At 38.1% G+C, this 26,549-nt stretch overlaps 4 protein-coding genes across 4 annotated transcripts in view; 3 read left to right on the forward strand and 1 right to left on the reverse strand.

Annotated features, from left to right (window-relative positions):
* Positions 1 to 1,206, forward strand: part of LOC100184391 (kinesin-like protein KIF1A) — a gene marked incomplete in the record, with an annotated part of 39,048 nt that extends 37,842 nt beyond the window's left edge. The window contains 2 exon segments of the mRNA XM_018811462.2: positions 83 to 198; positions 287 to 1,206. Of these exon segments, the coding sequence (XP_018667007.1) occupies positions 83 to 198; positions 287 to 332 (162 nt within the window).
* A 1,022-nt stretch (positions 1,207 to 2,228) lies between these two features.
* On the forward strand, positions 2,229 to 6,645 carry LOC100176564. Its single transcript, XM_002121796.4, has 7 exons — positions 2,229 to 2,419; positions 2,500 to 2,593; positions 2,647 to 2,984; positions 3,344 to 3,417; positions 3,941 to 5,687; positions 6,088 to 6,225; positions 6,295 to 6,645. Exons 3-7 carry the CDS (start codon positions 2,706 to 2,708, stop codon positions 6,517 to 6,519), a joined length of 2,463 nt encoding a protein of 820 aa, XP_002121832.4. The 5' UTR covers positions 2,229 to 2,419; positions 2,500 to 2,593; positions 2,647 to 2,705; the 3' UTR covers positions 6,520 to 6,645.
* Positions 6,646 to 7,481: 836 nt separating this feature from the next.
* LOC100178881 (A disintegrin and metalloproteinase with thrombospondin motifs 7-like) lies at positions 7,482 to 22,702 on the forward strand. Its single transcript, XM_002121730.5, has 27 exons — positions 7,482 to 8,507; positions 8,922 to 9,355; positions 11,242 to 11,407; positions 11,809 to 11,871; positions 11,957 to 12,156; positions 12,552 to 12,635; positions 13,414 to 13,538; positions 13,752 to 13,901; positions 14,681 to 14,824; positions 15,144 to 15,294; positions 15,356 to 15,448; positions 15,656 to 15,865; positions 15,927 to 16,038; positions 16,100 to 16,233; positions 16,382 to 16,502; positions 16,759 to 16,898; positions 17,108 to 17,218; positions 17,717 to 17,858; positions 18,106 to 18,232; positions 18,374 to 18,596; positions 19,187 to 19,527; positions 19,603 to 20,056; positions 20,465 to 20,614; positions 20,980 to 21,153; positions 21,541 to 21,687; positions 22,171 to 22,321; positions 22,390 to 22,702. Exons 1-27 carry the CDS (start codon positions 8,303 to 8,305, stop codon positions 22,545 to 22,547), a joined length of 4,710 nt encoding a protein of 1,569 aa, XP_002121766.2. The 5' UTR covers positions 7,482 to 8,302; the 3' UTR covers positions 22,548 to 22,702.
* A 243-nt stretch (positions 22,703 to 22,945) lies between these two features.
* The window catches only part of LOC100186051 (geranylgeranyl transferase type-1 subunit beta-like), a 4,523-nt gene continuing 919 nt past the window's right edge, over positions 22,946 to 26,549 (reverse strand). Inside the window, exons 4-9 of the mRNA XM_026834060.1 lie at positions 26,414 to 26,549; positions 25,789 to 25,921; positions 25,391 to 25,518; positions 24,304 to 24,406; positions 24,131 to 24,239; positions 22,946 to 23,460 (exon numbers count right to left, since the gene is read on the reverse strand). The exon at positions 26,414 to 26,549 is cut by the window's right edge and continues 38 nt beyond it. Coding sequence (XP_026689861.1) covers positions 23,165 to 23,460; positions 24,131 to 24,239; positions 24,304 to 24,406; positions 25,391 to 25,518; positions 25,789 to 25,921; positions 26,414 to 26,549 — 905 coding nt within the window. The 3' untranslated portion in view covers positions 22,946 to 23,164. The remainder of the gene's footprint in view (positions 23,461 to 24,130; positions 24,240 to 24,303; positions 24,407 to 25,390; positions 25,519 to 25,788; positions 25,922 to 26,413) is intronic.

The raw sequence follows: 26,549 nt of genomic DNA on the forward strand, positions 1-26,549 counted from the left end.
TGTTGGCATTAAATTCTTGTGTTTTGTTCAAAAAAAAATTTGTTTTTTATCTTCACAAGCGCGTTTACGTTTTCAGCAAAACCTTTACACCTTCGCTGTTTGTACTCAATACCGTGGTTTCGTTCTACAAGCAGCAAATGACGTCGACATGCATGGATGGTTATATGCGTTCAATCCGCTTTTAGCCGGTTCCATCCGGTAAGTTGATTGTCCTATGCTAAACTCCAACGCATGTACAAGCAACCCACCAAGGCCACTACCGACACTCAACTCCTGTTATATCCAGCAGATCAAAGCTGGCACGCAAAGCCCAGCATGCAGTGGAGACGTGACCGCATTCAAACCAACAGTTCCAAATTCCGTTCTTCAACTGCAAGAAATTTTCATTATTTATGCCCAGCTTATCTAACGTAGCTAATTTATATGTATATATATATATTTATACGTCACGTACAATGTATCCAACCCGCACGTTACCTGTACACGGTGAAATTCTCACCATAATTGTTTACCCGCCGCACCAGTGTTGCTTTTCTATTCCTTCCTTATTTCGCCAATTATTCCTGAGTTACCTCTTTTTCTTATCAATCATATTTTGCTACAAGCTGCTCTGAACCCCGTCTAATCATCGCACATACGTTTGATCATCATTAGGAATGTGCCGAAATCGTTAAAGCAACCGGAAGGTTCGACCCGAACTCGGGTCGAGCTCTGAGGACACCATTTGAAAACAAAATTGCAAGAATGCGTTTACTTTCGGCCAGAAGCGTCGAACGTCGAAACGACTCAAAAGCATATTGGTAAACACTAAAAATGCATCGCAATAAAAAAAAGTTCATACAAGTAATTCGTTTATAATTGGTTTTCGAATACGAGCTTTGGAATTCAGCTCGACACATTCCTAAATCCCACTCAAATCACCATCAACACAATATATGCTGTGATTCACATATCTTCGTATAGAGATTATTGCTTACAAACGTCACTGTTATTTTTCAATGGGCACCCACACTGTACATGCAGTATGCTGTTTAACTTATTATTTTTGCGCTTGCTCGTAGATGTAGTTTGCATTCGGTTCCATCGACACGTTTCATTTCTAACCCACTGAGCCTATCGATGTTCAATGTAGAACTTCTACTTGATATTTTGTGAACTCGTTGTGCTGATCTCATTGTTGTTGCAATAAATTGAAATTTATCGGTGCTTGTCGGGTCTTTATCACAATTGTGCATAACATTATTTAATTTTGTGTCTTCAGTTATTCTAACGAATGAATGTCACTTATTAAACACCGCCTGGCGCGCAGTTTCAATCGCTGAAATGTGGAGGGCGCGCTGTCTCGTACACCTCATGCCCGCTTACTGGTTAGTACGTATTTACTCTTTTATACGTGTGACAATATATAGAGGAACGAAGGTACGAACGATATGGTGAGTGAACGCGTTAGTATGACGCACTGTAAAAGATATAATTTAATAAAACCATTTTTAGATAACACCAAATAGTTAAGAAATTCGACATTGCGTGTATTTAATACTCTAAAAAAAATTCATGCCACGTCACGATTGAATGCTTGTTGTGACCTTACCATATAAGGAGAAGCTTCAATTATCACTTACAAAAACGTCAGATCACGTGATCAACGGCCACCGCTTTCAGATCGAAGTATCTTTCCAACATAAAGTGAAACGATGGATGCCACTCTTCAAGTGCACTTACTCGCATTGTCCAATTTCCCATCCACTTTTAACATGTTAACGGTCGCATTATTTTCCTATATACGTTGCAACAAATCTTATCACAGAATTCAACCTACGAAAATGTAAACGTAGCGCTAAAATGGGAGGTGCGTACTTGTTTGTTATATGTCAGTATGTGTACACCAAAGTTGTTTTTACTTCAGAAAATTTGACTATTTTTAAAGATTTTATTTTTTGTGTTGATCCGCGTGTTTTTGGATACAGGGATTTTGTATTGATCAGTATCTAGAGTTAACAAAGGGGTTTTCAAATTCAAAAGTTGGTCGGTTTGGGATGAGAATAGTTCAAGTAGCTTTTGTGATAGAATGTCAAGTGAATGTAAACATTAGCAGTACTTGCCATTATAGTTACTTCCAACTTTGTAGTACTATAGACTGTCAGTTGGTTTGGCAGGTTTGACTTAATGTCTCATATATGCATGTTCTTGTGTGAAATGGTTACAGTTTAATATTTACAAGATTACCATATATTGTATTAGATAGAGGTTCATATTTTCAGATCGTGGAAAGACGAACGTTTTAAATGCAAAAATCTCTAGCGACCATTCGGATGAAGACCTTGCACATCTACGTCATGATGACGTCATAGAGAAACGTCGTCGTGAAAGAAAATCAAGACGGTGGTCTGTGGCGCCCATCTGTACTTCCGATACAGAGGTTGGTTCAACGGTTATTTTGATCATCAAACTAAACCATTAATAATAAAAAATATATAGAAATAAACTTTTAAACTTTAGTTTGGTAAATTTGTGTCCGGTGCCAGCACTGTAACATTAGAAGAAGAAGCGACGACCAGTCATCGCTCTAGTACAAGAAGGCACAGTCAACCAAGTATGTAAACAAACACAAAATAGGAATAAAGTGTAGTAAAAATTATGTCTCAGGTCGTGGAAGCAGAACATCTAATGAACGGACTCGGTCTCATCGAAGATCTAAAAGAAAAATGCGTCATATTGACATTATACCTAGTGACAGTCTTGCACAGGATAACCAGGATAATAAGATAAGACTGAAATCTTCAAGAAGAAGGTCATCTACCAATGATGCTAAAAATTTGGAAGTAGTTGCCACTGAAACTGTGGAAAATGCAAGCAGTGTGCGTAGACATGGTAGACGGAGATCCAAACATAGGGAGAGAAAATCCGAGGATTTAGACTTTCTGGACGAATGCATAGATCTTAATGTGGACATGGATCCATTCGATGAAGCTGTTGAAAGCAAGGTCAGAATAAACTTAAAAGTCTATAGTACACACACACTTTTACAAATAATAACGTATATGTATGTCATTTATAGTTGCGTGTATCATATGGACTTTGGATACAGGCTTTTCTTAAATTCCCTTGTCTGTTTTTTTGTAAGGGAAGTACCAATCCCTATGATGTTTTCTTTATAGTTTACTCACTTACCTGTTGTTTTTATCTTACTGGTATGTTCGCTGTATGTACCATAACACATACACATTTGGTTTGTTAAATCCATAATCAATGAACATTGTTGTGCCTGTTGTATGAGTTTAATGCTACGATTTAAAGTTCATATCATGTTACCTGCTGTGAAATAATTGCTGTTTTGTTGCAGGCTACTTCATACAACGCCGAATCGTCATCTTTAGCTCTCCAAGGGAAACTAAATCGACGAAATACCAAAACAAGGTATAGCATATATGGTGGTGGGGGAGACCGGACACCTTTAGCACTTAATATCTAAATATCCTGATAGTGTTTTGAACAAGTGACAACGTTCTATATTGGAGTCGTGAAGATACGGATTAATTTTTCTTTGAGTATTCTTTGTTTGCTACTAAATGTGACAAGAAAATAGAATGAAATGGAGTCCCATCTTCCCTACCCTACTTTATGTATAGCAGGGTGGGGAGAGACGGGACACTTAAATATTTCGTTCTCTCGTCGATATAACACCATATAACACCGTATCTCTACGACTCCCAGCATAGACCGTTGTTACTTGTTTAAAACACGGTCAGGATATTTGGATATTATGAAAAGGTGTCCCTTCTTCTCCCACCCTTATATGTATATTCGTTTATATTTTACACTTGATGATATTGCTCATTGTATAGGTTAATACTGACTCGTCTATAGTATAATATAGCTATGTATGTGGGGGAAATATAGTAAATCAATATCTTTAACCAAATCATTCCGTACGTTGCAGGAAAACAGACTTTGCTAATGGTTGGATTCAACTCAAATCAAACAGTGATGGCTCAGTAGTAACAACCAAAGGTCGCAAAACTTCTAGAAGGGATTCTGATGTCATAGAGGACGATGTGACGTATGACTTACCTTCTGTTGTCTGCACGAATAGCCAGACCAGAGCTGAGATGCACATGTCTGATGGAGGAAGAAACACGACTGTGGTTTTGCCCAAACAGAATGTAAGAGTACCAGAAATAGTTACGATACCCACACAACCAATAAACTGTCAAAAATCCGACAGTTTTGACGTCGCCTCAGAAGAAAGCTTGGATAATAAAATAAGTAACACAAAAGTTAAAGAGCAGACGGTATGCTTGAGTGTTGGATATTGTTCTTCACAGACAGTAAAATCTTCACAAAACTACAGAAATCCACCAAACAGCAGCAGGGACTCGATATCAATTGATATTCCAGATTTTCCAGATATATCAGAGGAAAATTCAATTGCTGAGCTAAACTCAGATGAACAATTTGACATTGATAGTGGGCAAAAGTCTACAGAGCCTCGTGTGAGGCGGCAAAGTAGTTTAGTTTTAAAATGGTTGTCACGTCAGACTTCAAGCTTAACAGAAAGTAAACTGTCAACATTGGAAAAGACAGACGAAGCTGTAGAAAAACCTCGACTGCCAGTGAGGCCAATACCTACTGGGAGAAATCAAATTCTGCTATCAGAGAATGAAAGCTTGGTTGGTGGAGATGATGTTGATATACCAAGTGGGCTGACACATTCTGTTGATGAAATAGAAGAGAATGTAAACAACGGCACTCAAAAAATCGGAACTCCAAAGCAAAGAAAAATTGAAATCTTCGATATAAAATGTGATTCTCAGAATGAAATATTTACTTTGGACCGTGGTTCCGCATCCGAAAACTTTAACAATCATCATACTCCGGAAATAAAGAACAATAAAATAAGTATACCAAGCAGTATTACGTTGTTAAAATGTTGCAGTACAGCTGGAAGCGATCTTTTTGGTAGAAGTTCAACAATTCCTTCACAAAATTCCGTTCTACAAACTGTTGATGATACGGACTTAGAAAACTCTATAAATATACCATCTCCAAAAAACTCTATACTTCCTTTGTTCCGGTGTAAAACTGTCATACCAACTCTTCCACAGAAAGATTATTTAAAGCCAGATGAAATCAAAAGGCCCAAGTCCTGGCAAGCAAACTGTTTATTGAATAATCCATTTCCCAAAAAAATGTGCGTAGATATGTCGAAAATACTGCGGAATTCGGTTGGCGACTGTTTTTCAAAAGTTGGCAGTAGCAACAACGTTAAATCTTTACCTCCGCCAATCTCGTTTCAAAATAGAAGAGATTGCATTGGATATATTAATAAGACAATAAGCCATGAAATCAAAGTGAAAGAAGCATCACCACTGCCTGTAATGGACCTTGAGGAAAATTTTGAAATGTCAACGACAGAAATGCCTTCCACCTCTACGCCTGTAACCGTTAATTACGATGAAATAAGTGTGAACAAGGATAACATAGGTTCTATGTTTAATCCTACAATGAGCAGGGATGCGCTTGCTATTGACGGTGCCTCACGAGACGACACGAACCATCTACCAGCAGAACCTTATAAAACAAACGAAACAGTTTATGAACTTTTTAACCAAAGTTGTCCCAACTGCTGGTCATTTGATACAACTGTACCATGGTATATGTGGAATGGTAAAGGACTTGGTTGGAAGGTGGGTTGTGACTTATAAAGTATATTGTTTTAAATACAGTTTCCTGTCGTTTTTCGTATGTTTATTGTATACGCACAACTAAGCATATAGTGGGAAGGGGTAAGATGGGACACTTTTTATACCATTTTTCGTCCTATTTGGTGGTAAACAAAGAATATTAAAGGAATTATAAAACCGTATTCTCACGAATTCAATAGACCGTAGTAATTGTTTAAAACACGATCAGGATATTTAAATACTATGTGCTAAATGTATTGCGTATTCTCCCACACTACTATAAGATTTATAACCGGTTGTCATCTGTCGGTTTTTTGTATATAACGTGCCAAAGATGTTATTAATAACGACAGATATATTACTTTATGACGTGGTAACTAGCAGCATGTTCAATTATATTCAGGTGTTGATGTCGCCGTTGTTATTACTGGTCGGTCCGTTTGTTTGGGTGGCATCGATCCTTCATTTAACAACTCGGTTAAAATCTTGCTGGGTGAACTGCTGGCGATGCGACCACGAACAATATTGGTTCAGCTGCAAGGTAAACATGGTGTATTCTAGTATTTATATTGTAACATTGATCTTAATATTTGACGTTTGATTTTGACAGGGAAAAGGCGGTGGTTGGATATGTTTACTGATTCCACTGTACGTGTTTCTTGGTCCTCTTATAATTATCTTTACTGTACTTACTGTTATATTACTTGCTTGCTGTGGAGAATCCAAGACTTCAAATGAAACTAAACCCACTGAGCGCCACAGAAGAACACCAGGCCATGTAAGAGTGCCGGCAGCTTTTACTGAGTATCGCTCATCTAATGCTCCAGGTCGCTAAGGAGCTGCCTATAGAACAAAGAAATTTCAAATGCGTTACTTTTGAGTTATTACCTCATTATTTTGTGCACGTATAAAAGTAGGTTGTCGTTTATTGCAGAGATTAAATGAATTGTTATAGCTTTTATCCATTTGTGTTGTTTTAAATTAAAGTTTGGCCTTGATCCAATCACCATCCGTTGGGTGGCGTTAAGAGTCGTGGCAGTGTCAAAAGCCGAGCCAGGGTGTAATAATTTCAGGGTAAGATAATTTGGCTCACCACTTGATCGTCACACAAATATTTTAAAATGTTATTCTGAGTAATTTTTTATCTATAAAGTTTACTGTTAGACAGACTTCAAAGAAGGTCATAATATTTAATACATACCATAAAACAGAATAGGGTGTAATTGAAATAGCTACATCCACTTAAACGGCACGTTCTCTAATTTTATGTTATGTACATTAAGTCGATTTAATATGAGCATATGTTGTGGTGCATATTTCTGTGATGTCAGACATTGTCACGTGCCTGAGTCAGCAACCACGCACTAATATTATTGAGAATGGCACGTTTGCTTACAAACTATGTATTTATTATAACAACTATGTTGATAATAAGGGATATTATGCTGACCATGCATTGCGATGTGGTTGCTAGTATATTTTATTGTGGCATAACATGTGACCTTATTAAACTTGGAATGCGTTTGGTATGAGATGAATTATATGAAGCAGCAATACACTTCTGGCTGTGTCAATAAGCGAGTAGTTGTATTAGGCGAGTGCAAAATGTCAATCCATGTGCTAAAACGTGTAATAGGTGGACTATGTTTACCCAAGGAACCGCTGCATTGCAACGCCCTGTTGCGTCACGCTTTCAGATGGCCACGACCAAAACGGCGGATCTTAACTGATGCTGTCGAAAGTGTTCGTTTCGATAGCAGTTTCGTATTCTCCACTATCCTAAATATTGTATAATGCAGACAAGAACCGTAAAATCAATAAAAAAAAAGAAACGAGAAAATATTCGTTGATATCGAACAGACGAATTTGTTTGACGTGCTTAAATCATGACTGAATACGCTCTCTCGCTTTAAAAGGAAAAAGGCGAAATTTTTCGCTTTGTATTTTTTTGTTGCCAGAGCATATTTGACGCCAGACTTATGTACATACAGCCCGACCGCGGAAGTGTATTACATCAGGGAGCAGCTCACTTTCTGAGTCGTACAAGTATTTCGAAAGTTATCAGCGGAGAGTGCATAGTGGACTACTGTACCCTTCTTCTAAAGCTAGAGAGCAGACGAAGCGTCTAGCAACACTTCGTTCAAAAGAGTTGATGACTCCGGTAATAATCACGTTTGCTGAGCCTGTCAAAGGATTCGCAGTGATATGAGAATGTGGACAGCAACAAGAAGTCCTTTGTTTTGAAAAGTTATTCAACGACGCTAGTAATCTAGTGACAACCGTTGTTCCCGTATCTAGTGTGTCTGAAATAACCGTCCTGGAATTACACGTTGCTTCGGCAGCCACCGCAGACAAGTAGTCGAATTACGTAAAAAAGAAGCCGGCGTAAAAAAAACAACATCTGCTTTTAGTCGGAATTGTCGGCAGAATATCTGACATTGGAGTTTTATATGACTACGTCATTATCTAGTATCTGGAGTTGTGACGGAATTATGAATTTGTAAGCAAGCATCCGTGACTAGCATCGTCACAGAAAGTTCATACGAACCTTTTGAGAAACGACTTAAAAGAGATCAGCAAAGTTATAAAGAGAATAGGACGAAATACCTTTGTCAGTCATGCTACTCTATCCAGTAATCAGCACCGGCGGAACAAGGCATACAAAGCAAATGAACATCGCTATTTTACATATATTTCTGTTACAATACGCTGCAAGTATTTCCGGGCAAGCTACAACAAAAACTTTTGTACGTGAGAGAATTCAAGTATTGCAGCCCCCTTCTCAAGAATTCACACAAGAGGAAATGCGGTATAAAATGAGAGGTGAGTTATTCCATATTTATTGAAAATCGAGGGTGGTTTTGGGCATAGCCGGCGCTTCGGTTAAGCAAACACCATCATATAATGTATTTCCCGGCTTCGAAATCACTTAGAAATTAACGAAGACGTCAAATAAAGCAGGCGATCAAGAGCATGCGGTTAATCTGTCATTCTCTTAGATGCTCCAAACTTTAGCCTCGGGGGAATAGTTGGCTAAGTATAACTTGAATCAACTTCATGGGAATTGGACGAGATATGGAATGCGAAAAGCGAACAGCAGTACTCTGATCCACTGTAATTAACTTCGCACATACAGATAGTCAGATACAACTGCATTACTATTTTAAACCTTCATTTGCGCGTGCCTAATGCTACGTCAAACAGATACGTAGCTAATGTAAATATTTTCTTTCATAGATAGCATTTCCCAGTTTCTTCAACCTAACGTCAACCAAGACCAAGGGGCGACGACGTACCCTGTACAAGTTGATACTCACGGTCGGTTTATTACGAACAACGTAAAGTTTTCGTATCCCAAGTTCAAATCCCGGTCGAGGAAGAAAAGAAGTATTTCGGAAGACGATCACATTTATTTTAAAATGATGATAGAAAACAAAGAAGTGTTGCTAAACCTCAGTCGTAATCACAATCTTGTTCATTCCAATTTCATCGTCGAGAGACTGAGAGATGATGCAAGCAACGCGAAAAGGAATCCGGGAGTGAAAAATAAATTCGAATCTGCCCCACTACGGTCCTCTATAAAACTGGGTAATGGACGGCAGTGCTATTTCAGGGGTCACGTTACTGGACACCCGAACTCACAAGTGGCGATATCAACCTGCAATGGTTTGGTAAGTGCTAGGAAAGTATGTGGTAAACTTAATACCGGGTTTAACGAGCCGTGGGAACTATGAGATCCGTACCATATTAGTTCAACACGTTCGCTATTTAATTTTAACTGCTCCCATTAGGCATGAAATAACATATCCTACTCGAGTGTCCGAGAGAAAACTATTCACTGTTCAACTTGGTCGCAATTATTTCGTTGACATTCCTTTAGCGGATGAAATTTTAAACTGTTTAGTGATACGTGTGGTTGTGGACAGGCGACACGATGACAATGAACCTTTAGGTATCAGTCATGCAATACTAAACTTGTGTTAATATAAAGAGCCGTGAGAACAACTGCTTGATGTTTATTTTTATAATGTCAAGCGCATTTGGTTAACTGAGCAATCCGGCGGGCGAGACTTTTCTGTGAGAAAGTATTTTTGCGATTTTAGAAATCTCGGCTTAAATAATGAGGCGTGTTTGTGCAACAGCCCAAAATACATCCACGCGTATCAAGGTGACCGCGCATACCAGCGGATGAAAATTGTTCTCTAATTTGAAAATAAGAGTGCGGCTTCGACAACCTTTTGATCTTCCGGTACCCTAGATAAGGGTCGGCCTAAATCCTTCAATCGTAATCTGATGCCTCTCAATACATAAGAAGTTCAAGTGGTCGGTAATTATCCACTCTAAGCAGGCACACCAGCAGGCCTGGCTGTGTAAACTGTTATCAGCGTTTTCTGTTCTATTAAGAGTTATAGCAACCGCTCATTTGTATTTGTCACCTTTATTACCAAAAAGCTAAGCGAGTGTTTAAGGCCCATTTAAGAAATGTCACGATGCATTATATATTTCGAACACAGCGCCAAATTCTCATTTTTGTAACCTGCGTACGATGCTCGACGATAATGCGTGTTTAGTTGAGTATATGGTTTATATAACCTTTGTTAAACCATAGTGGAAGGAAACCAGACAATATTTGTGGCACGGCTTGTACAAGTACGCCGGTTTATCTGTGCCAAATTTGATCAATATAAACAAGATTGTTGTGCACGGTCTGGTGAAGGTTATTGGGTTATATCCTGGTTGGGCCACATGAGTCTGGGAACCGGTTTATCATTTCCCGAGTTTAGACTCGGTTTGTTGACTATGGGGTGAATTATATATTCGAAGGATTCCAAGTGTGAGAAGTTTGATGATGAGTCATTTAATCCTTTAAATACACTAAGCAGAGTCAATGTAAATGGGTCGCATTTATTATATTTCCAATATTGAATGTTGTCATATTTAGTGCAAGAGCTCTTTATGGATTTTGCAGACAGGCGATAAATTATTCTGATGTAAAGATTTGTTTACATTAAACCGCTGTAGGTTAAGCAAACATGGAAGTTTCCTATAAATTCTCAGTCGGTGGTCAGCAGTGAAAGTGTAAAAAACTTTCTCCACATTTATCCCAAACTAGAATTGCTGGTTTAATACGGACAATTGCAACTAAGTGAAAATCCTGTCTCACTCTAAAGAGGACACTCGAGATAGGAAACCCGATCTTGACTCATGTCTGCTTCTCCACAAGTGCCAACCAACCTTCAGTGTATTTAGTCTATTTTCCATCGTCTGTTGACTTTGCAGCGTACTTGTGCAGCTTACTTATCAAAAAGTAAGCTACGAATTCCGACATAACTGCTCGTTGAAACAATAGAAGGCGTGACGATCATCACTGGCACGGAAATAAGCCACGTAGAACAACTGATGTATTTAGCAGTACATACAAAAAATAGTTTAAATGGTATTAATAATTCGCTGGGTTTACGATTTCCATAATTTTTCGTTGAACATTGCCCACCATAAGGCACCCATATTATCGCACGTAAAGTATTCAACTTACATAAGCCACTTTATTTGACAGACCGGTTTTGTTCGACTAAATAACACGGCCGAGTATTTGATCGAACCAACCGCAATACACAGCTTGTCGAAGAACTCAAGAATGCCGCATCGGTTATACAAGCGGGGTGCTGAACGAAGACAAGCTGCGGACTTCTTGCGAGCACGAAGGACTGACGAAGCCAATGGTAGACAGGAATTAATAAACTAATGTGCTATGAATTTTACTTATTGAGTTTTAATTGATATGAATATCTGTGCATATATTATAATAACGTGTGCCACTTCACTGAAGTGTTTGGTTTGCAAATACGTTTTTTGGAAGCAGACACCGTAAAACCTCAAGAGCATTTAACGAAATGCCTCGCTTTCATTTTGCTGGTAGTTAATCTCTCTTTAGTTATGATTGCCGAAGTAACTTTTGCACGGTCTTTTGCTCTTAATACCAACTGCTGTAGCAAACCATGCACACTTATTTGCCAACTCCTAATTACTGGCGCGCTAATCTATTTGTCTTTTGTCAGGTTCGTTCATTAAGCGTATTCGCCATCTTGATCCATTAGTTAAGTAAACGTAATATTGTTCACAGCGCGATCATCATACACCAGGAGCGGGTTTCCAAATAACCACCAAGATTTCTGCGGCGTTGCAGGTAATATAAAACACAAAACACACTTATTAAGAGTTCACTGTACCTAAATGAGCTTTACCATGACGTTAATGTCGTTCCACCGCAGACACCAAAAGCCAATACAAGCGAGACCTTCGAGCGCGACAGAAATGGGAGGATCGAAGAATTAAAAGAAATCCTTTTCAAAGGAGCCGCCGGTCCATAAGTCTTGAACATTGGATTGAATTAATGTTGGTTGTTGACAATAAGATGGTTCATTACCATGGAAAGAACATTGAAACTTATGTTCTTACCATTGTGAACATGGTACGTTATAATAGCTCTATATCTTTAGTAGGCCATGTTATGTCGTATATAGTAGGATGGGGGAAGATGGGACACCTTTAGCGCAGAATATCTAAATATCCTGATTGTGTTTTAAACAATTAACAATGGTCTATGGGAGTCGTGAAGATACGGTTTCATAATTCTTTGAATTTTTTTTGTTTACTACTAAATAGGACGAGAAAATAGAATGAAAAGGTGTCCCATCTTCCCCTACCCTACTATATTAAAACTTTATTAAACTGATAGCGTTAAAATCGTGCATCGACATTTTAAAGCTACATTATTCGTGTTAATTGGACTATCGGATAAAATATGGCCATAGACACAATTAAATAAATTCAGCCCGAAATTAATTATTTAAATAAACGTTCAAGGTGTCCGAACTTTTTCATGACGTCAGCATAGGGAATTCCCTTCACGTCACGCTAATCAGATTAGTCTTGCTTGAAGGTGACGAGGTAAGTCACGTGTTGCAGAATTATAATAAGTATTTATGAAACATATAACTTAGTTAACATTTCTATCGAAACTGGATTGATAGTCTGATAATGTTAACAAACGAGTCGGTTGGTTTACTGTAATTTAAAGCGGCAGATTTTTCATTTAAATGTCACTTGGCTGAGAATTGTTATCGATTTGGCATTTTTCACGTTTACTTGCAGCAAGGATCCGTGTAAGCGGTATATTAACTAACGATCAATCAAATGTACACCGCAGGTGTTCTGTCTCGGCACTGGAACGCTAGGTTTTTATGTATATAGTTTGTTACATAACGTTGTGTGCCCAGGCAAAACTAATAACGCAAATTATAATATATTGTGTTTGTTATGAAACAAAAGGAGACATTTCAAACTAAAATGCTATTTGACCCTGTATTAGTTAAGGCTTCTTGGAAGTCCATATACTTTTACTTCATGGAACCAAACTTACCATAATTGAGCGGAGATGAAGTTTTATTTTGGGAATATATAATGACACACACCTGCTGCCTCACATAATATGCTCCCACTTTAAGTTTATTCATAAAGTAGAGATATGTACTTGGGTGGTCTTTCTATTGAATTGCTGGTAAATTGGCATCGCAAGATTAATGAGCTGCTTGAATGTATACAACTTAACCACACACGATACCCCCTGGTTTGTTTTGACCAGTGAGGACTTCACCAACGCCATTTACGTTTTCTTTTTCGCATTGATAAACCAATTATACAGTCTTATACAGATATGTTATTACAGAAAGGTTTAAAAATCACCCAACACGCTGAAAGGACATTGGATAGTTTCTGCAGGTGGGCAAAACGTATGAACCCGAAGAGTGACAATCACGCCAACCACCACGACGTAGCTGTCCTGCTAACAAGGTATTCTCCTTTCTCTGTGGACGTATTCATCTTTCGTTAAAGCTTTCTGTCTTTTGTTAGTTGGACCGATTGGACCTTAATTTTAAAGCATTTCCTTTATAATGTTGGTTCTGTATAGGGAAGCCATTGTGATAAAGTTGTATGCGTTGCCATTATAATCGAGGTCATATAAGTATAACCCACTTTCACCGTTTTATTTTTAATTCACAACAGACGAAACATCTGCAGTCGTTCGAACAAGTCTTGTGAAACTTTGGGCTTGGCTCACGTGGCTGGAATGTGCCAATCACATCGTAGCTGTAACGTAAACCAAGACACCGGCCTTTCTCTCGCATTTACCGTTGCTCACGAACTTGGGCACAAGTACGTGATGACTGATATTCGTCCAGACATTGATATGATTGCTTAACTTAAGTTTGTTATGATTTAAAGTTTGGAATCGGTTTCACTTTTTAAGAATATTTGTCGTTAAACTCGCACAAATTCAATAGGAATGTCGGTTTCGTTGCTGGCAGCGCATATAGTTTGCCAGCATAGCAAATAATTAGTTACAAGGTGGTAATTGAATCCGTGCCGAATCCTCTGATGTTTATCTACATCTTTAAAACCGCGTGGTCTGGTTGGCAGTTTGACCACCGGTGTCAAAACTGACGGGACTGCCAGGCCTTTTTAAGGTTATTTAATTACCTTCATAATTAGTAGCGGTTCAGTGCGTGCGCTCTGCAGTTGTCTGAAGTAAACCTCGTTGGAGGCCAGCACTCAGACGACCATGAATTATGCAAAGAATTAATCTAGCTTGACGAATTCTGCCTGCATTAAATCGCTGACTCATGAGAACAAAACTGTGTATATTTGCAAGTCTGGCATCGACCGACACAACGAAAGTCGAGTTGATCTATTATTCATTATGTAAGGCCAGCAATATCAAGTTACGTGAGCGCTCTCATGCATATCCAGCACCCCACACTGATTTTGAAACATGCAGTAATTACGGGAAACTACTGACACGCAACTCCGCAGACAAAGGTGTAGACAAAGTGTTTGTTATATAAACTGCCGTGAATTTCTCTGTTGCAGAAACATAACTTACTGTATTAAAAAAAGTAAGTAAAACGCAACTATAATTTACCGTTTCTATCCAGTTTTGCCATGCACCACGACGGCCAGTTAAATCATTGCACACCGGACGAGGCAAACCCGCGAGTAATGACCCCTCATTTAACTTCCAACAATCTCCCAATGCGTTGGAGTACTTGCAGTAGGAAATACATCACCAGATTTCTAGAGTGAGTCATCTGCAATTATTTTGCGCAATTTCCTAATTAAGTATGCTCGACTTATTACGTCACCGTGCTTCCAACACGTAATGTAACCACCGTAAGAAATTCCAAGCATTCTCTAAATTGAACTTAGCTCAAGATAAACGTCCCTGGGCATTCCACTATGCGTAGGTTATCGTTACAAAATATCACTGCGGTTGACTACTTGAGCAACCATGCAAATGCCTTTAACTTGAACTCATTGATTTTGCTTTCCATTCCACTTAACTGTAAATACAGTAAATGAGCCATAGAGTTTCACGTTTTCCACTTTTCCACTTCCCAGCCGAAACTGGGGGTTCTGCCTGATGGATACCCCGTCATCGGAACTTACCCCGTTCCCCTACCCCTCTGAACTACCTGGGGTCTTGTACGATGCAGACCACCAATGCAGACTTATGTTTGGTGCAAAGTCCCGACACTGCAAAGGGCTTGACGTATGTATATACAAGAGTAATCCCCGTAACACAATTTACCAAACATCGATATTCTTTACAGGACATGTGCAATCGTCTGTGGTGTTTGTACCGAGGTTCATGCAGGTCACGTCTACATTCCGCTGTGCAAGGAACCAAATGTGGTCGAGGCAGAGTAAGTTATCATTATACTATTGGTATTGTTGAAACGTTATCATTTGTTTTGCTATTATGCTCATGGTCTTTCTATGAAGTGAAAAGACTATGAGCAAACCTAATGCAAAGGCTACCGATAATGCATCTTGGTGGGAGAGATTAGCCGCATTTTTAGGATAGTTTTCACCGACTCTTTTAACTTGACATAAGAATTTAAACTTTACAGTGGTGCTATGGGGGCAAATGTGTTCGCGTTGGTAAGCGAGCTGCGGCCTTTGATGGAGCATGGAGTGCGTGGACCACTTGGAGTAGATGCTCAAGATCGTGTGGGGTCGGAATTACCTTTTCTGAGAGGCGATGTGACCAACCTGAACCAAGGCATGGCGGGAGGTATTGTCTCGGTGAACGGAAGCGATATAGAACTTGCAACAAATGGGTATTCACGCAACATACTTGTATCTGTATCATCATGTTTCACGAATTGGTCCTTTTAATAGGCTTGTGAAGCGACAAACACGACGTCCACATTCAGAGAACAACAGTGCGCCGACTTTAATAATGTTCTCTACAAGAATAAAACATACACTTGGCTGCCGGTGAACAGCGCAGGTGAAGGAAAAAATTATAATGTATTTATCGTGTTTATGCAATGCGTCATACATTCATTCAGTATACCCGTGCGAACTACACTGCTACACCAGAGCGGGGAAAACTCCGTTTGCAGATCGGTTGAGAGATAAAGTGATCGACGGAACAAAGTGCTACAATCGTGGCAAAGACATTTGCGTGGATGGAATTTGCAAAGTAAATGTTCATTCGGTCTTTCGTGTGTTTGCTTTGGTGAAAGATTGAGCGATAATTAATATAGAGGCGGATACTGGTTGAGATATGGTTTGATTAATGACTGGAGTGTTCTTATACGTGACTTTAATAACTTTGGATGATCTTACAGAGTTTGGGATGTGACTTGATGATAGATTCCCCCGCACAAGAGGATAGATGCGGGGTGTGCAGAGGTGATGGTACATCATGCGAACCAGTGGACAATATATTTGATGTCAAACGAGGAGAGCGTAAGTTTACAAAAAAATACTTAGAAGGGTGGGGGAAGATGGGAAACTTATTCATTCTGTTTTCTCGTCCCATTTGGTAGCAAACAAAGAACATTCAAAGAGTTATTGAACCATATATTCACGAGCTACGACTCCCATGGACCGTTGTTAATGATTTAAACACGATCAGTATAACTGAATACTGTGTGCTGAATATGTCCCATCTTACCCCACAGTACTATACCTTACAATACCTTTTACACTGCAACTCGTTTAGAATACGTCCAAGTTGGGATTTTACCGAAAGGCGCTCGAAATATTGAAGTATCTGAAGTTCTGCCGTCTAGAAATTTCCTTGCCTTGAAAGGGCCTGGTGACAGCGACAAATTTTATCTTAACGGAGGTTATATGATTCAGGTAATGACGTTTTATTGTACAACCGATGTTATTGCAACCTGCCTTAATACTTTTTCCAAGAACTAATCTGCTAACATAAATTTGTTTTAGATTTTATTAAAAAAACTGACGGAGTATCGCTATACTGGAAAATGGAACAATGTTTTTTTAATAAAACATTTATTGCATAACTGACATTAGAAATAAGAACTGACCAAATACGTTTGCAGTGGAATTCAAATTTCGAGCTTGCGGGAAGCACATTTTCGTACGAGCGTGTGAACACTACTCAAGATAACATTACCGCTCAAGGTCCCATTACACATGACATTATGATAATGGTAAGAAAGTATGAACTATGTGATAATAATCAACTCATTAACTTAAAAAACAACCGGGACGTGGAACAGTGGTTATAGAACGATCGTCTCGTCTATAAAAGATGTTGTAGTATAGTGGTATGGGGGAAGATGGGACACCTTTAGCACATAATATCCAAGTATCTTGATTATGTTTTAAACAATTAACAACGGTCTATGGGAGTCGTGAGGATATGGTTTAATAATTTTTTGAATGTTCTTTGTTTTACTACCAATTGGGATGAGAAAATAGTATGAAAAGGTGTCCCATCTTCCTCCACCCTACTATATACCGTTTCCATGACAGTCAGAAAGCCGGGATAGAAATTTAGTAACTGGTAAGCGGGTGTCGGGGTATATAAATCCACCACGTATGGTGCGTATAATAAGAAACTCGCTCTTTGGTGCACCACGCGGGGATAAATAAGTGATTATTAAAACATCATACATCAGCAGTATTAATCAGGCGTCGACTTTTAGATTTTATTTGTGGAAGAAAATCCCGGGATTCGTGTTTCTTACATGATGCCGTTCAATGTAACTGCAGTGTTTGAAGAGGAGCGACCAAAGTTTGAGTGGATGATGCAAAAGTGGAGTTCATGTTCCAGAACTTGTGGGAGAGGTAAGTTCATTGACTTTTTATATGACTTATAATCACAGAATTTGAATACTCAATTTGTAAAGAGAAATAGATTGTATGGAGTGACATTCACTTACCTTAAACATAAAAGGCAATTTAAAAAGTTCTTTACCTTGATAAAGTGAACAGGAAATCGTCGATATGAAAAAATTATTGCCAGAAAGAACTGATTTACGTTTTAATTGTTTCGGGTAGCAACAATTTATTGATGTGTGTTTTTAATCAACAGGCATTCAATTGTCACTTGCTATTTGTGTTGAAAGAAAAGCTGGTTTCGTTGAAGAAGATTTCTGTGATCCAAATACTCGACCTGACGATAACAGACGTTTCTGTAATACCAGCGCTTGCCCACCAGAGTAAGTTGAATTAGGATTAAGTTAGATAACTATACGAGGGGGTCAGAAAGGACATGTTTTCATTTTGTTTTCTAGTTCTTTGGTAATAAACAAAGAACTTTTACAGGAATATATAACTGTAACCCCACAAACTATATTTAGATGGTTAACTGGACCTTGGCAATCGTGTTCGGTTACTTGTGGTGGGCAGAGAAGTGGACGACAAAGTCGTAACGTGTTGTGTATACAAAGTATTAGCGATGATGAACAGGTTGTGCTTGATTCAAGTCGGTGTGTGGCATCAGCTAAACCGATACCAATACGGAAGTGTCCACCCGATGCACAACAACCATGCCCAGTATGGCGAACGGGTCCATGGAGCAATGTAAGTGAATGAATATATATTAGGGTGGGGGGAGGGGGGAAGATGGGACACATCTAACGTATAATAGCCAAATATCCTGGTCGTGTTTTTTAACAACGGTGTATGAGGGTCATTAGGTTATGGTTTTATATTTATTTGGATGTTCTTTTTTTACTACCAAATGGGACGAGTAAATACAATGAAAAAGTGTCCTATCTCCCCCACCCTATAACCTAATTTCCTCGCATTTCTGAGCAACGTAAAACGTCACAACACGAGGGTCCTGTTTTACATACACCTTGTGTCGCTGTTGTTGCCATATGAAACTTTGTAAGTTTTTTTCTATGACTAACAATTTGGACAAGCCATTAGTGACGAAAAAGTTGGAGAAAGTGTCTTGCCCAAGGATACAAACGCCGGTTGTTGTATCAGTATTATATTTAGAACAGTAGTAACATATTTCGAACATCCTCTGGCCCAGTAACGATCGCTCTAAATTATAAGCGATGCCGCCTTAGTATTAATATTTCTCATTAAGTTGTAATGCGAAGCTAAACCACGCACGTATATGCTATAAACTTTGTAAAGACCACGTACATTTCTTTTCACAGTGTACCAAACCTTGCAATCGAGGCCACAGAAGCAGATCAGTTCTGTGTGTGACGTATATTAGGAATGACGTCACCAGTGTGCCAAATGACATCAGTTCTATAGAAGAAGATCTAATTGAGGTTGATGAATTGGACGGACAGCATTTCGATGTCGCATTAGCAATGGCAGCACACACAGCCGAGGTGACGGTGAATAAAGTTAAAATCAGAAAACGTCCGAAACAAAAGAACTTTGTTGAGAATTACGACTTCGACATTAACGACGATGATTTATGCTACCACGATGACAGGCCGACCTCGACGGAAAGATGCAACCTGTTTCCATGTCCCAGCTTGAATAGGTAAGGTGAATGATGTCTTGCAGGCTGCGGTTACGATTGGTTAATGGCTTTTACGAGATATTTATTTTCACGCAGCCTTTTTGATCTTACTCCTGCGGGTTTGCTCAGTTCAAACAATTCCGCGTTCGATCCTTTGATGTTGATTAGAGCAAATTCCCACCGACAGAGAACAGTTGATTTAGACGGTAATGACTTTGACATCGAAGTGAGGCCTAACCAAGCCCAACCACCTCAAATCCCCATTCAACCTACTAACTCAACATATGACGTACTTGACCAAATTTCCGGCTCTGGTGAAACACAAACCACAGAGCTGAACAATTTTACTGTAAATATGGACACGATCAGCAACACAACATTCGATATTAGTGGCAGCGGTTCAAGTGATATTGAAATGAGCGGGACGACGTATTCAACTCATACTTTAGAAGTTACTCCAGTAAACACAACGAACGTTCATGTTACCACCCCACCGGAACCAACGGCACCAACCGTCCAAGCGAAGTGGTTGGCAGGCGTATGGGGTCAGGTATGTGTTATAGTTGTAATATTCAGAATCGAATTAATAAACCTATTTATGGTTATTTGATTGCACCCACAGTTGGTTCGCCTTTTGTACATTTAATGCATACGATATTGTCGAGGAATAATGTTATATCGTGAGCGCTCTTCGTAAAGTCTCGTCAGAAAATTACCTTAATTAACCACCATTAAAATAGGGAATTTTCTTTTGCAAAAAAATTAGTAGGGTGGGGGAAGATGAGACATCGTCTCATTCTATTGGTAGTAAACAAGAATCATTCAAAGAATTTAGAACCGTATCGTCACGACTCCCATAGACCGTTGTTAATTATTTAAAACACGATCAGGATATTTGGATATTTTAGGTGTCCCATCTTACCCCACAGCACTATATTTAACATTTGTTTTTGTTTAGTGCTCGACGAGTTGTGGCATGGGCGCACAGATTCGTACAGTTGTGTGCAGTTCCGGCGGTGAAGATTGTAATGGTTTACCAATGCCTGCCCCTGCACAAAGATGTAATGTAAGACCATGCGCTATGTGGGTACAAGGGGAATGGTCTAAGGTAAGGAAATGTTTTTTTTGTAAAATTCACGGGTACAGATAGAAAGATTTGTAGGCAGAAAATGGCCAAGAGAATTTTAACATGTACTGAGCAATACAGCGTAATGTCCACGATGAAATGATAACGCTCAAGAGTACCTTAAGTATTAATAAATACCCGCTTAATTGACGTAACTGGTGTCGCGCCATTTGTACATTGACATACATAGCACAAAGCTAGCGGCACCAAGGTTTGATCCCACCATCATCTGGTTACAACACAATGCTTTTGCTGTTCAACCTAAAAAACAACAGGGACTGCTGTTTTAAAATAACTGTCATAGTTTTATTACCATTAATTAGTTTATTTAATAATATCATTTCTAGTGTTCCCAATCTTGTGGAGTTGGCACGAAGCATCGCAAGCCGCAATGTAGAGACGCGCAGACAAGCGAACTTCTTAGACCGTATCATTGCAACTCTGTACCAAGACTACCATTAGTAAACAAAACATGCGACATGAACCGATGTCTGCCTTGGAAGACATCACGTTGGACATCTGTGAGTTGTTATGTGTCTTAAAAATAAACTGTGTGAAATCTAATAGTGCCTATACGCTCATACACTTCATGTGAATTGAATGAATGTCATTTACTTGTCCTATAGCGCGACGAAGATATTTATAACACGGGTGCTCTGTTTCACAAGTCTCATGTTTTTTTATATATATGTAGTTTTGTGGGTTGATTGTTTGGACGTCCCATTGGTGACCGGCTGCCCCATTATGTTATGATGCGAACATATACTGATGTGCTGCAGCAGTCAGCGTTTATGTTCACGGCAAAGAAACTTCGCACTTTGTACTATGTACTTGTTGAGACTGTAACACGTTGCTAGAACGGCATTACTACCTTTTAAATTTCATTTCAAGTTCCATTACATTCGCAGTGTAATGTGACCTGCGGGCCAGGTTACCAACGGAGGCGAACTGCCTGCTCTCGACCAGGAATGTGCGACCCACGACAGAAACCCGTGCAGCTCAAAGCTTGTATGCTGAAAGTGTGCGTCGAGTGGAGGACGTTGGAGTGGGAGAGGGTATAGACACTTCCTCGGAATATTGCTTGCATCACCACCACCATAATTTTGCGCTTTAGCTCTTTTGTTCAATATTCACTAAGAATTTTCTTGTGCACTGGCAGAGAATGTCGATTTGAGCGCAAATTTCAGTTTCAGTCACGCTTTTAGATTCAAAAGTTCTGCTGTTCAATTTACTTTCACGACTCAATTAGTTTTATGCAAAAAAAACATTTGGTAATATCATTGCAGCAGACTAGTGCATGGTAGTGTATAATGCGTGCAATCATTACCAGTTGAAAAAAAATGCAGCATGCAAATTTATAATTACCGACACCGTGTCTGTTGCTTATTCAAAAATAAATTGCACTAATCGCTAAATAACGAATTGTTTATAGCAACTTGTTAATCATTGTTCAAGCCAAATTATCGTTTGCACGACAATGTTGCCAACAGCTTCTGCATGTCATTAGTTTGCACTGATTTTTTTATATTTAAAAACAGTGCTCTGTAAATTGCGGCAATGGATTGAGGCACCGGCGTGTGGTGTGCGTCGAAAAGGAATCGAGTATCCCAAACGATACTTGCAATGTAAAACTGAAACCAAGAATGCATAAAAAATGCTACAAAGGCCCATGTCGGGTCACTGATTTCGGTGAGTAAATATTTTCTGTTGTAAATTTCCCAGACGTGTGTGTTTAACTTGCGGATCTCTTTATACAGATTTTACTTCGTGCTTGGGAGATCGTCTGAAGACACATTTCTGTGCAGTGTTAAAACAGTGGGGAAAATGCGTACAGCCTTCATTAGCAATCCAGTGTTGTTCAACCTGCCATACATTCACAAGTCTGAGAACCAAAGGTCGACAATCGGCCCAATAAAGTATAGAGCTTTGATAAAAACCCACGCTTGAAAACCCGGTATAACTTAAGATGCGTCTAAAATTGCAGTTCAGGCTGGCAGCTTATCCCCACTGTGTTTCGTATTTAATACTCTAATGGTTGAATATTTCGTAGTTCAACTTGTGCCGATTCAATATACGTATTCTAATATATACGCCAGAGCGGTTGTAATGTGTGCCCTAATTATTTGTGTAATACCCAGCGCTTCGTACTTCACCCGTATATCAGCATATATATTGACAGCATAGCTTGTTTGTGTTGTATAGCATACGATATATAGGCTATTATGTTGTCCTAATCTGTCGCTTAGTAAATATTAAATAAAGAACTCGCACTGGAGTCTTTTCACCATCACAGATATTGTCATCAAAGTCAAGTCTGTTCCACAAATATAATCTATTTTGAATAATAATGATAAGAAGTTGAAAGCGACATGCACATACACAAGCACATTATAATGTAATTCCTCATCCTTGATTTCTTAGTAAAGAAAACTTTAGCAGGATGAAAGTAAAACAATAAAACGTGCATCTTCTTCTATTGATTACGATGATGGAAAATGTATATAAAAGGGAGAACGTTAAAAGGTATATGATTCAAGGGTTGGAGAAGTAAGCTTTATAAACCCAAGGAATGACAACAGCTCCAAGACCAATAGCAAAAGCAAGCACAACAGTCGGCGTGTGAGTTCGGTCTAATGTAGAGCCACCGCTACGAGTTCGAACTCTGTTGGCTTCTTCCTTATGTTTGCGAGCGACTACCCACTGCTGGTGCAGGGATAACATATGTTGCTTGGCACGTTTGGTGATATTTAATGTCGGGTCAATCGGTTGTAAATCGTGCAATCCCATCAATGAAAGTCCACAAACCCCCATGTAACTATGTAGTGCATCTGGTGAAGTGAATGAGGGATTGTTAGTTATATCAGGTTTTATATCATAAATGGTGATCTAATATATAGTAGGGTGGGTAAGATGTACAATGCTTTCATTCCCCATTTTTTCATCAGATTTAGTCTAAAACAAAGAATATCTACACAATTCTAAAACCATACCTTCACAAATCTAATTGAGCGTTGTTAACTGTTAAGAACGGTAAAACAGATGGTGAAATTTGGGATATTATGTGCCAACTATAACCATCTTACCGTGCAGTACTAGAACGCAGTTATTCTTATGTACAAGCATGTTTTATCTATTAGTTTGTCGCATGGGATGAAATGTAATTTAATAATGTTTGCACATGGAAAAAAGGATACATTTTTAAGGGTTGGTACTTGCTTGCTAACCACTAATCTATTTAAAAACAACACAAGTTTAAGAATAACTGTCAAATAGTAGGATAGGAAAGACCGAACACCTTTAGCACATAACATACTGAAGTTTTAAATCGTGTTTTAAACAATTAACAACAGTTAAAGGGAGTCGTGAGTATACAGTTTTATATTTCTTTGAATTTGCCTTGTTTACAACGAAATGGAATCTGAAAATAGAATACAAGATGTCCCATCTTTCCCCACCCCACTATATCTATATTTAGAACGATGTTTATTAATACAGTACCTGGGTGAACTTGTGGCCATTTAGCAAAACCACCGACTATAATATCCTGGGTCGACAAAACAAAATCCTCATTTTCTTTAAAATCCACCAAGTCAAATATATTAAGGATCTACAACAGAATTTAAACATTATTTTTATTATTATGTGTATAGTGTATTGTATAATATGCTTACTTTTAAACTCCCACCAACCCAGAATGAATAACAAGTATCATCATCTTTATGTGGTCGGCCATTAAAACCACGACACTGACGATTTATACACCAGAACTGTAACCTGAAAGTAGAAGTCACAACTGTAAAAAATGCTTTATTTTAAAAAATGTTCATAAAATCAAGATTTAGAAACTATGTGGAAACAGATATGAAACATGCTTAGATGTGCAACAAGACTAATTGATCATGATTTATAAAATTGCTATAATAACTTTTTATTACCATTTAGTATTTTAATTGAAACGGTCTAATGTAACTTAATTGTCTACTAAGTGTAGTATCCACTTTTTAAATTCATTTAGTCTATTCCTTAATAATGTGTTATGATTAATTGGGGATGCACATTACAGAATTTCGAATCTGTGAGATTCGAATTCTATTGTATTCTAATCTAATTACAGGATTCGGTATTCTGTTTAATGACGTCATCTCATAAACTACAAGAACAATTTTTAAAATTTATTAATTTTGAAAAAAAATATTTTTGTGTTTGTGGGACTTTCGAGAGTAAACGTTCCCAACGTCTTTTCATAGCCTGCTATACGTTTCGTGATGTAAAAACTACCCAATAGTACAATTTTTAATGACAGCTTTACAGTTCTTTACAGCTCATGATCCAACAAGGCTACTATTAAAGAGTTAATAAACTGACTTATGCGGGTAAAACTATTTTTTTCTATAAATATAAAAAGATTCGAAATTCTAGATTCGAAATAAAGTATTCTAGGATATCCTGGAATACCTAATTATTCTGTAATGTGCATCCCTATGATTAATGCTTTATTCTTAAATGCTGTCTTTTTAAAATATACAGTAATCGAAAAAGGGAAGTTTTCATTTATGTAATGAATTATAAATAAAATGATATGCTGTAAACATAATCAGAGGATATTAATGTACTGGAACATTATAAGTTTAGGAAGTTTTTATGATCAATTTAAATAAGATATCAGGCATGTATTAATAAAAATATAATAGATCACAAATTTAGGTTTCTGATTGGTAATCTTACAAATGTATTCTTATAAAGTTTTGTTATAGAAACCTTTTCATTTGTTTTAAAGTAAGAGCAGTATCAAGTTTCCCCATAAGTTGTAATGAAGCACACGCACAAAAAGTTGAACCACCATGACTTTCATGACCAGGACCTTGCCCGAATGCTCCGTCATAACACTAAACAGAATTGTACGCTGTTACAAAACATGTGATGTAATATGGCTATTTTCGTTTCACCAAAACTATAAACAACCAACTTTTATTTTCCATACAGTATTTTCCATGTTCAACATATAAAATAAGTGGTGTATAATACCTATACCATTATTGCAAATCATTTAGCTAAAAAGCAGTTTTTAAGGTATAAGACTATGGGAGTGTATAAACATATGCTTTTCTGTTCAATAAAATACATATCCTGTTATGTTATGCCTTCTAAGAACTTACCAAACTTTTCATGATAAATTTGGTGGCAGTTTCTTGGTTGATAGGACTGAAATCGTTAAGCATTGCACATACACAGCATGCACAGTAGATAAATCTCATGTCATTTTCGCTGCCATCGTATGTGGATTTGAAACTAAATATATGATGATTGTTAAAATGGGAAGAACAACAATGTGCAGCAGAGAGAAAATGAAAATTTAAATGGATTGAGATTTGTATTAGGACTGTTCCGTTTTTTTGAAACTTTGGTGGTACCTTTATCACATTTGAGCATTTCTTCTATCCATACACAAATAACAAATTTTGATTTTCTGTTGGTCCTTTAAGTAAGATACAGCATTACATCGCACACCTCATAACCTGAGATTGCTTGGTTAAAAGGGGCATACCAACGAAAAATGAAAATTGGTGTGTTAATAGATATGCTTAAATAACAAATTCACATATATATAATATCATTACAAAAAGTTACAGGCTTACAGTGAACAACTATGTAAGAACTTGTAAAATTATCTAACCATTTATAAATAATGGTCATACATGTACGATGTACATCAAAATAATGAAAATGTAATCCATACAATGCACAATACATGAGGTAACAATAAATGAAAACAAGCCACACCTCCCATCAGGCAATTGCAAAGCTCGTATTCCCTCCAAACAAGCATGTTTGTTCACTCTGCGCAAATCATCACCAAGAATAAGCAAACATGCAAGACCTGTGTATGTCATTGCTATGTGACTACAATCATGTTCAT

This window comes from Ciona intestinalis, chromosome 4 (assembly GCF_000224145.3).
Source record: "Ciona intestinalis chromosome 4, KH, whole genome shotgun sequence".
NCBI lineage: Eukaryota > Metazoa > Chordata > Ascidiacea > Phlebobranchia > Cionidae > Ciona > Ciona intestinalis.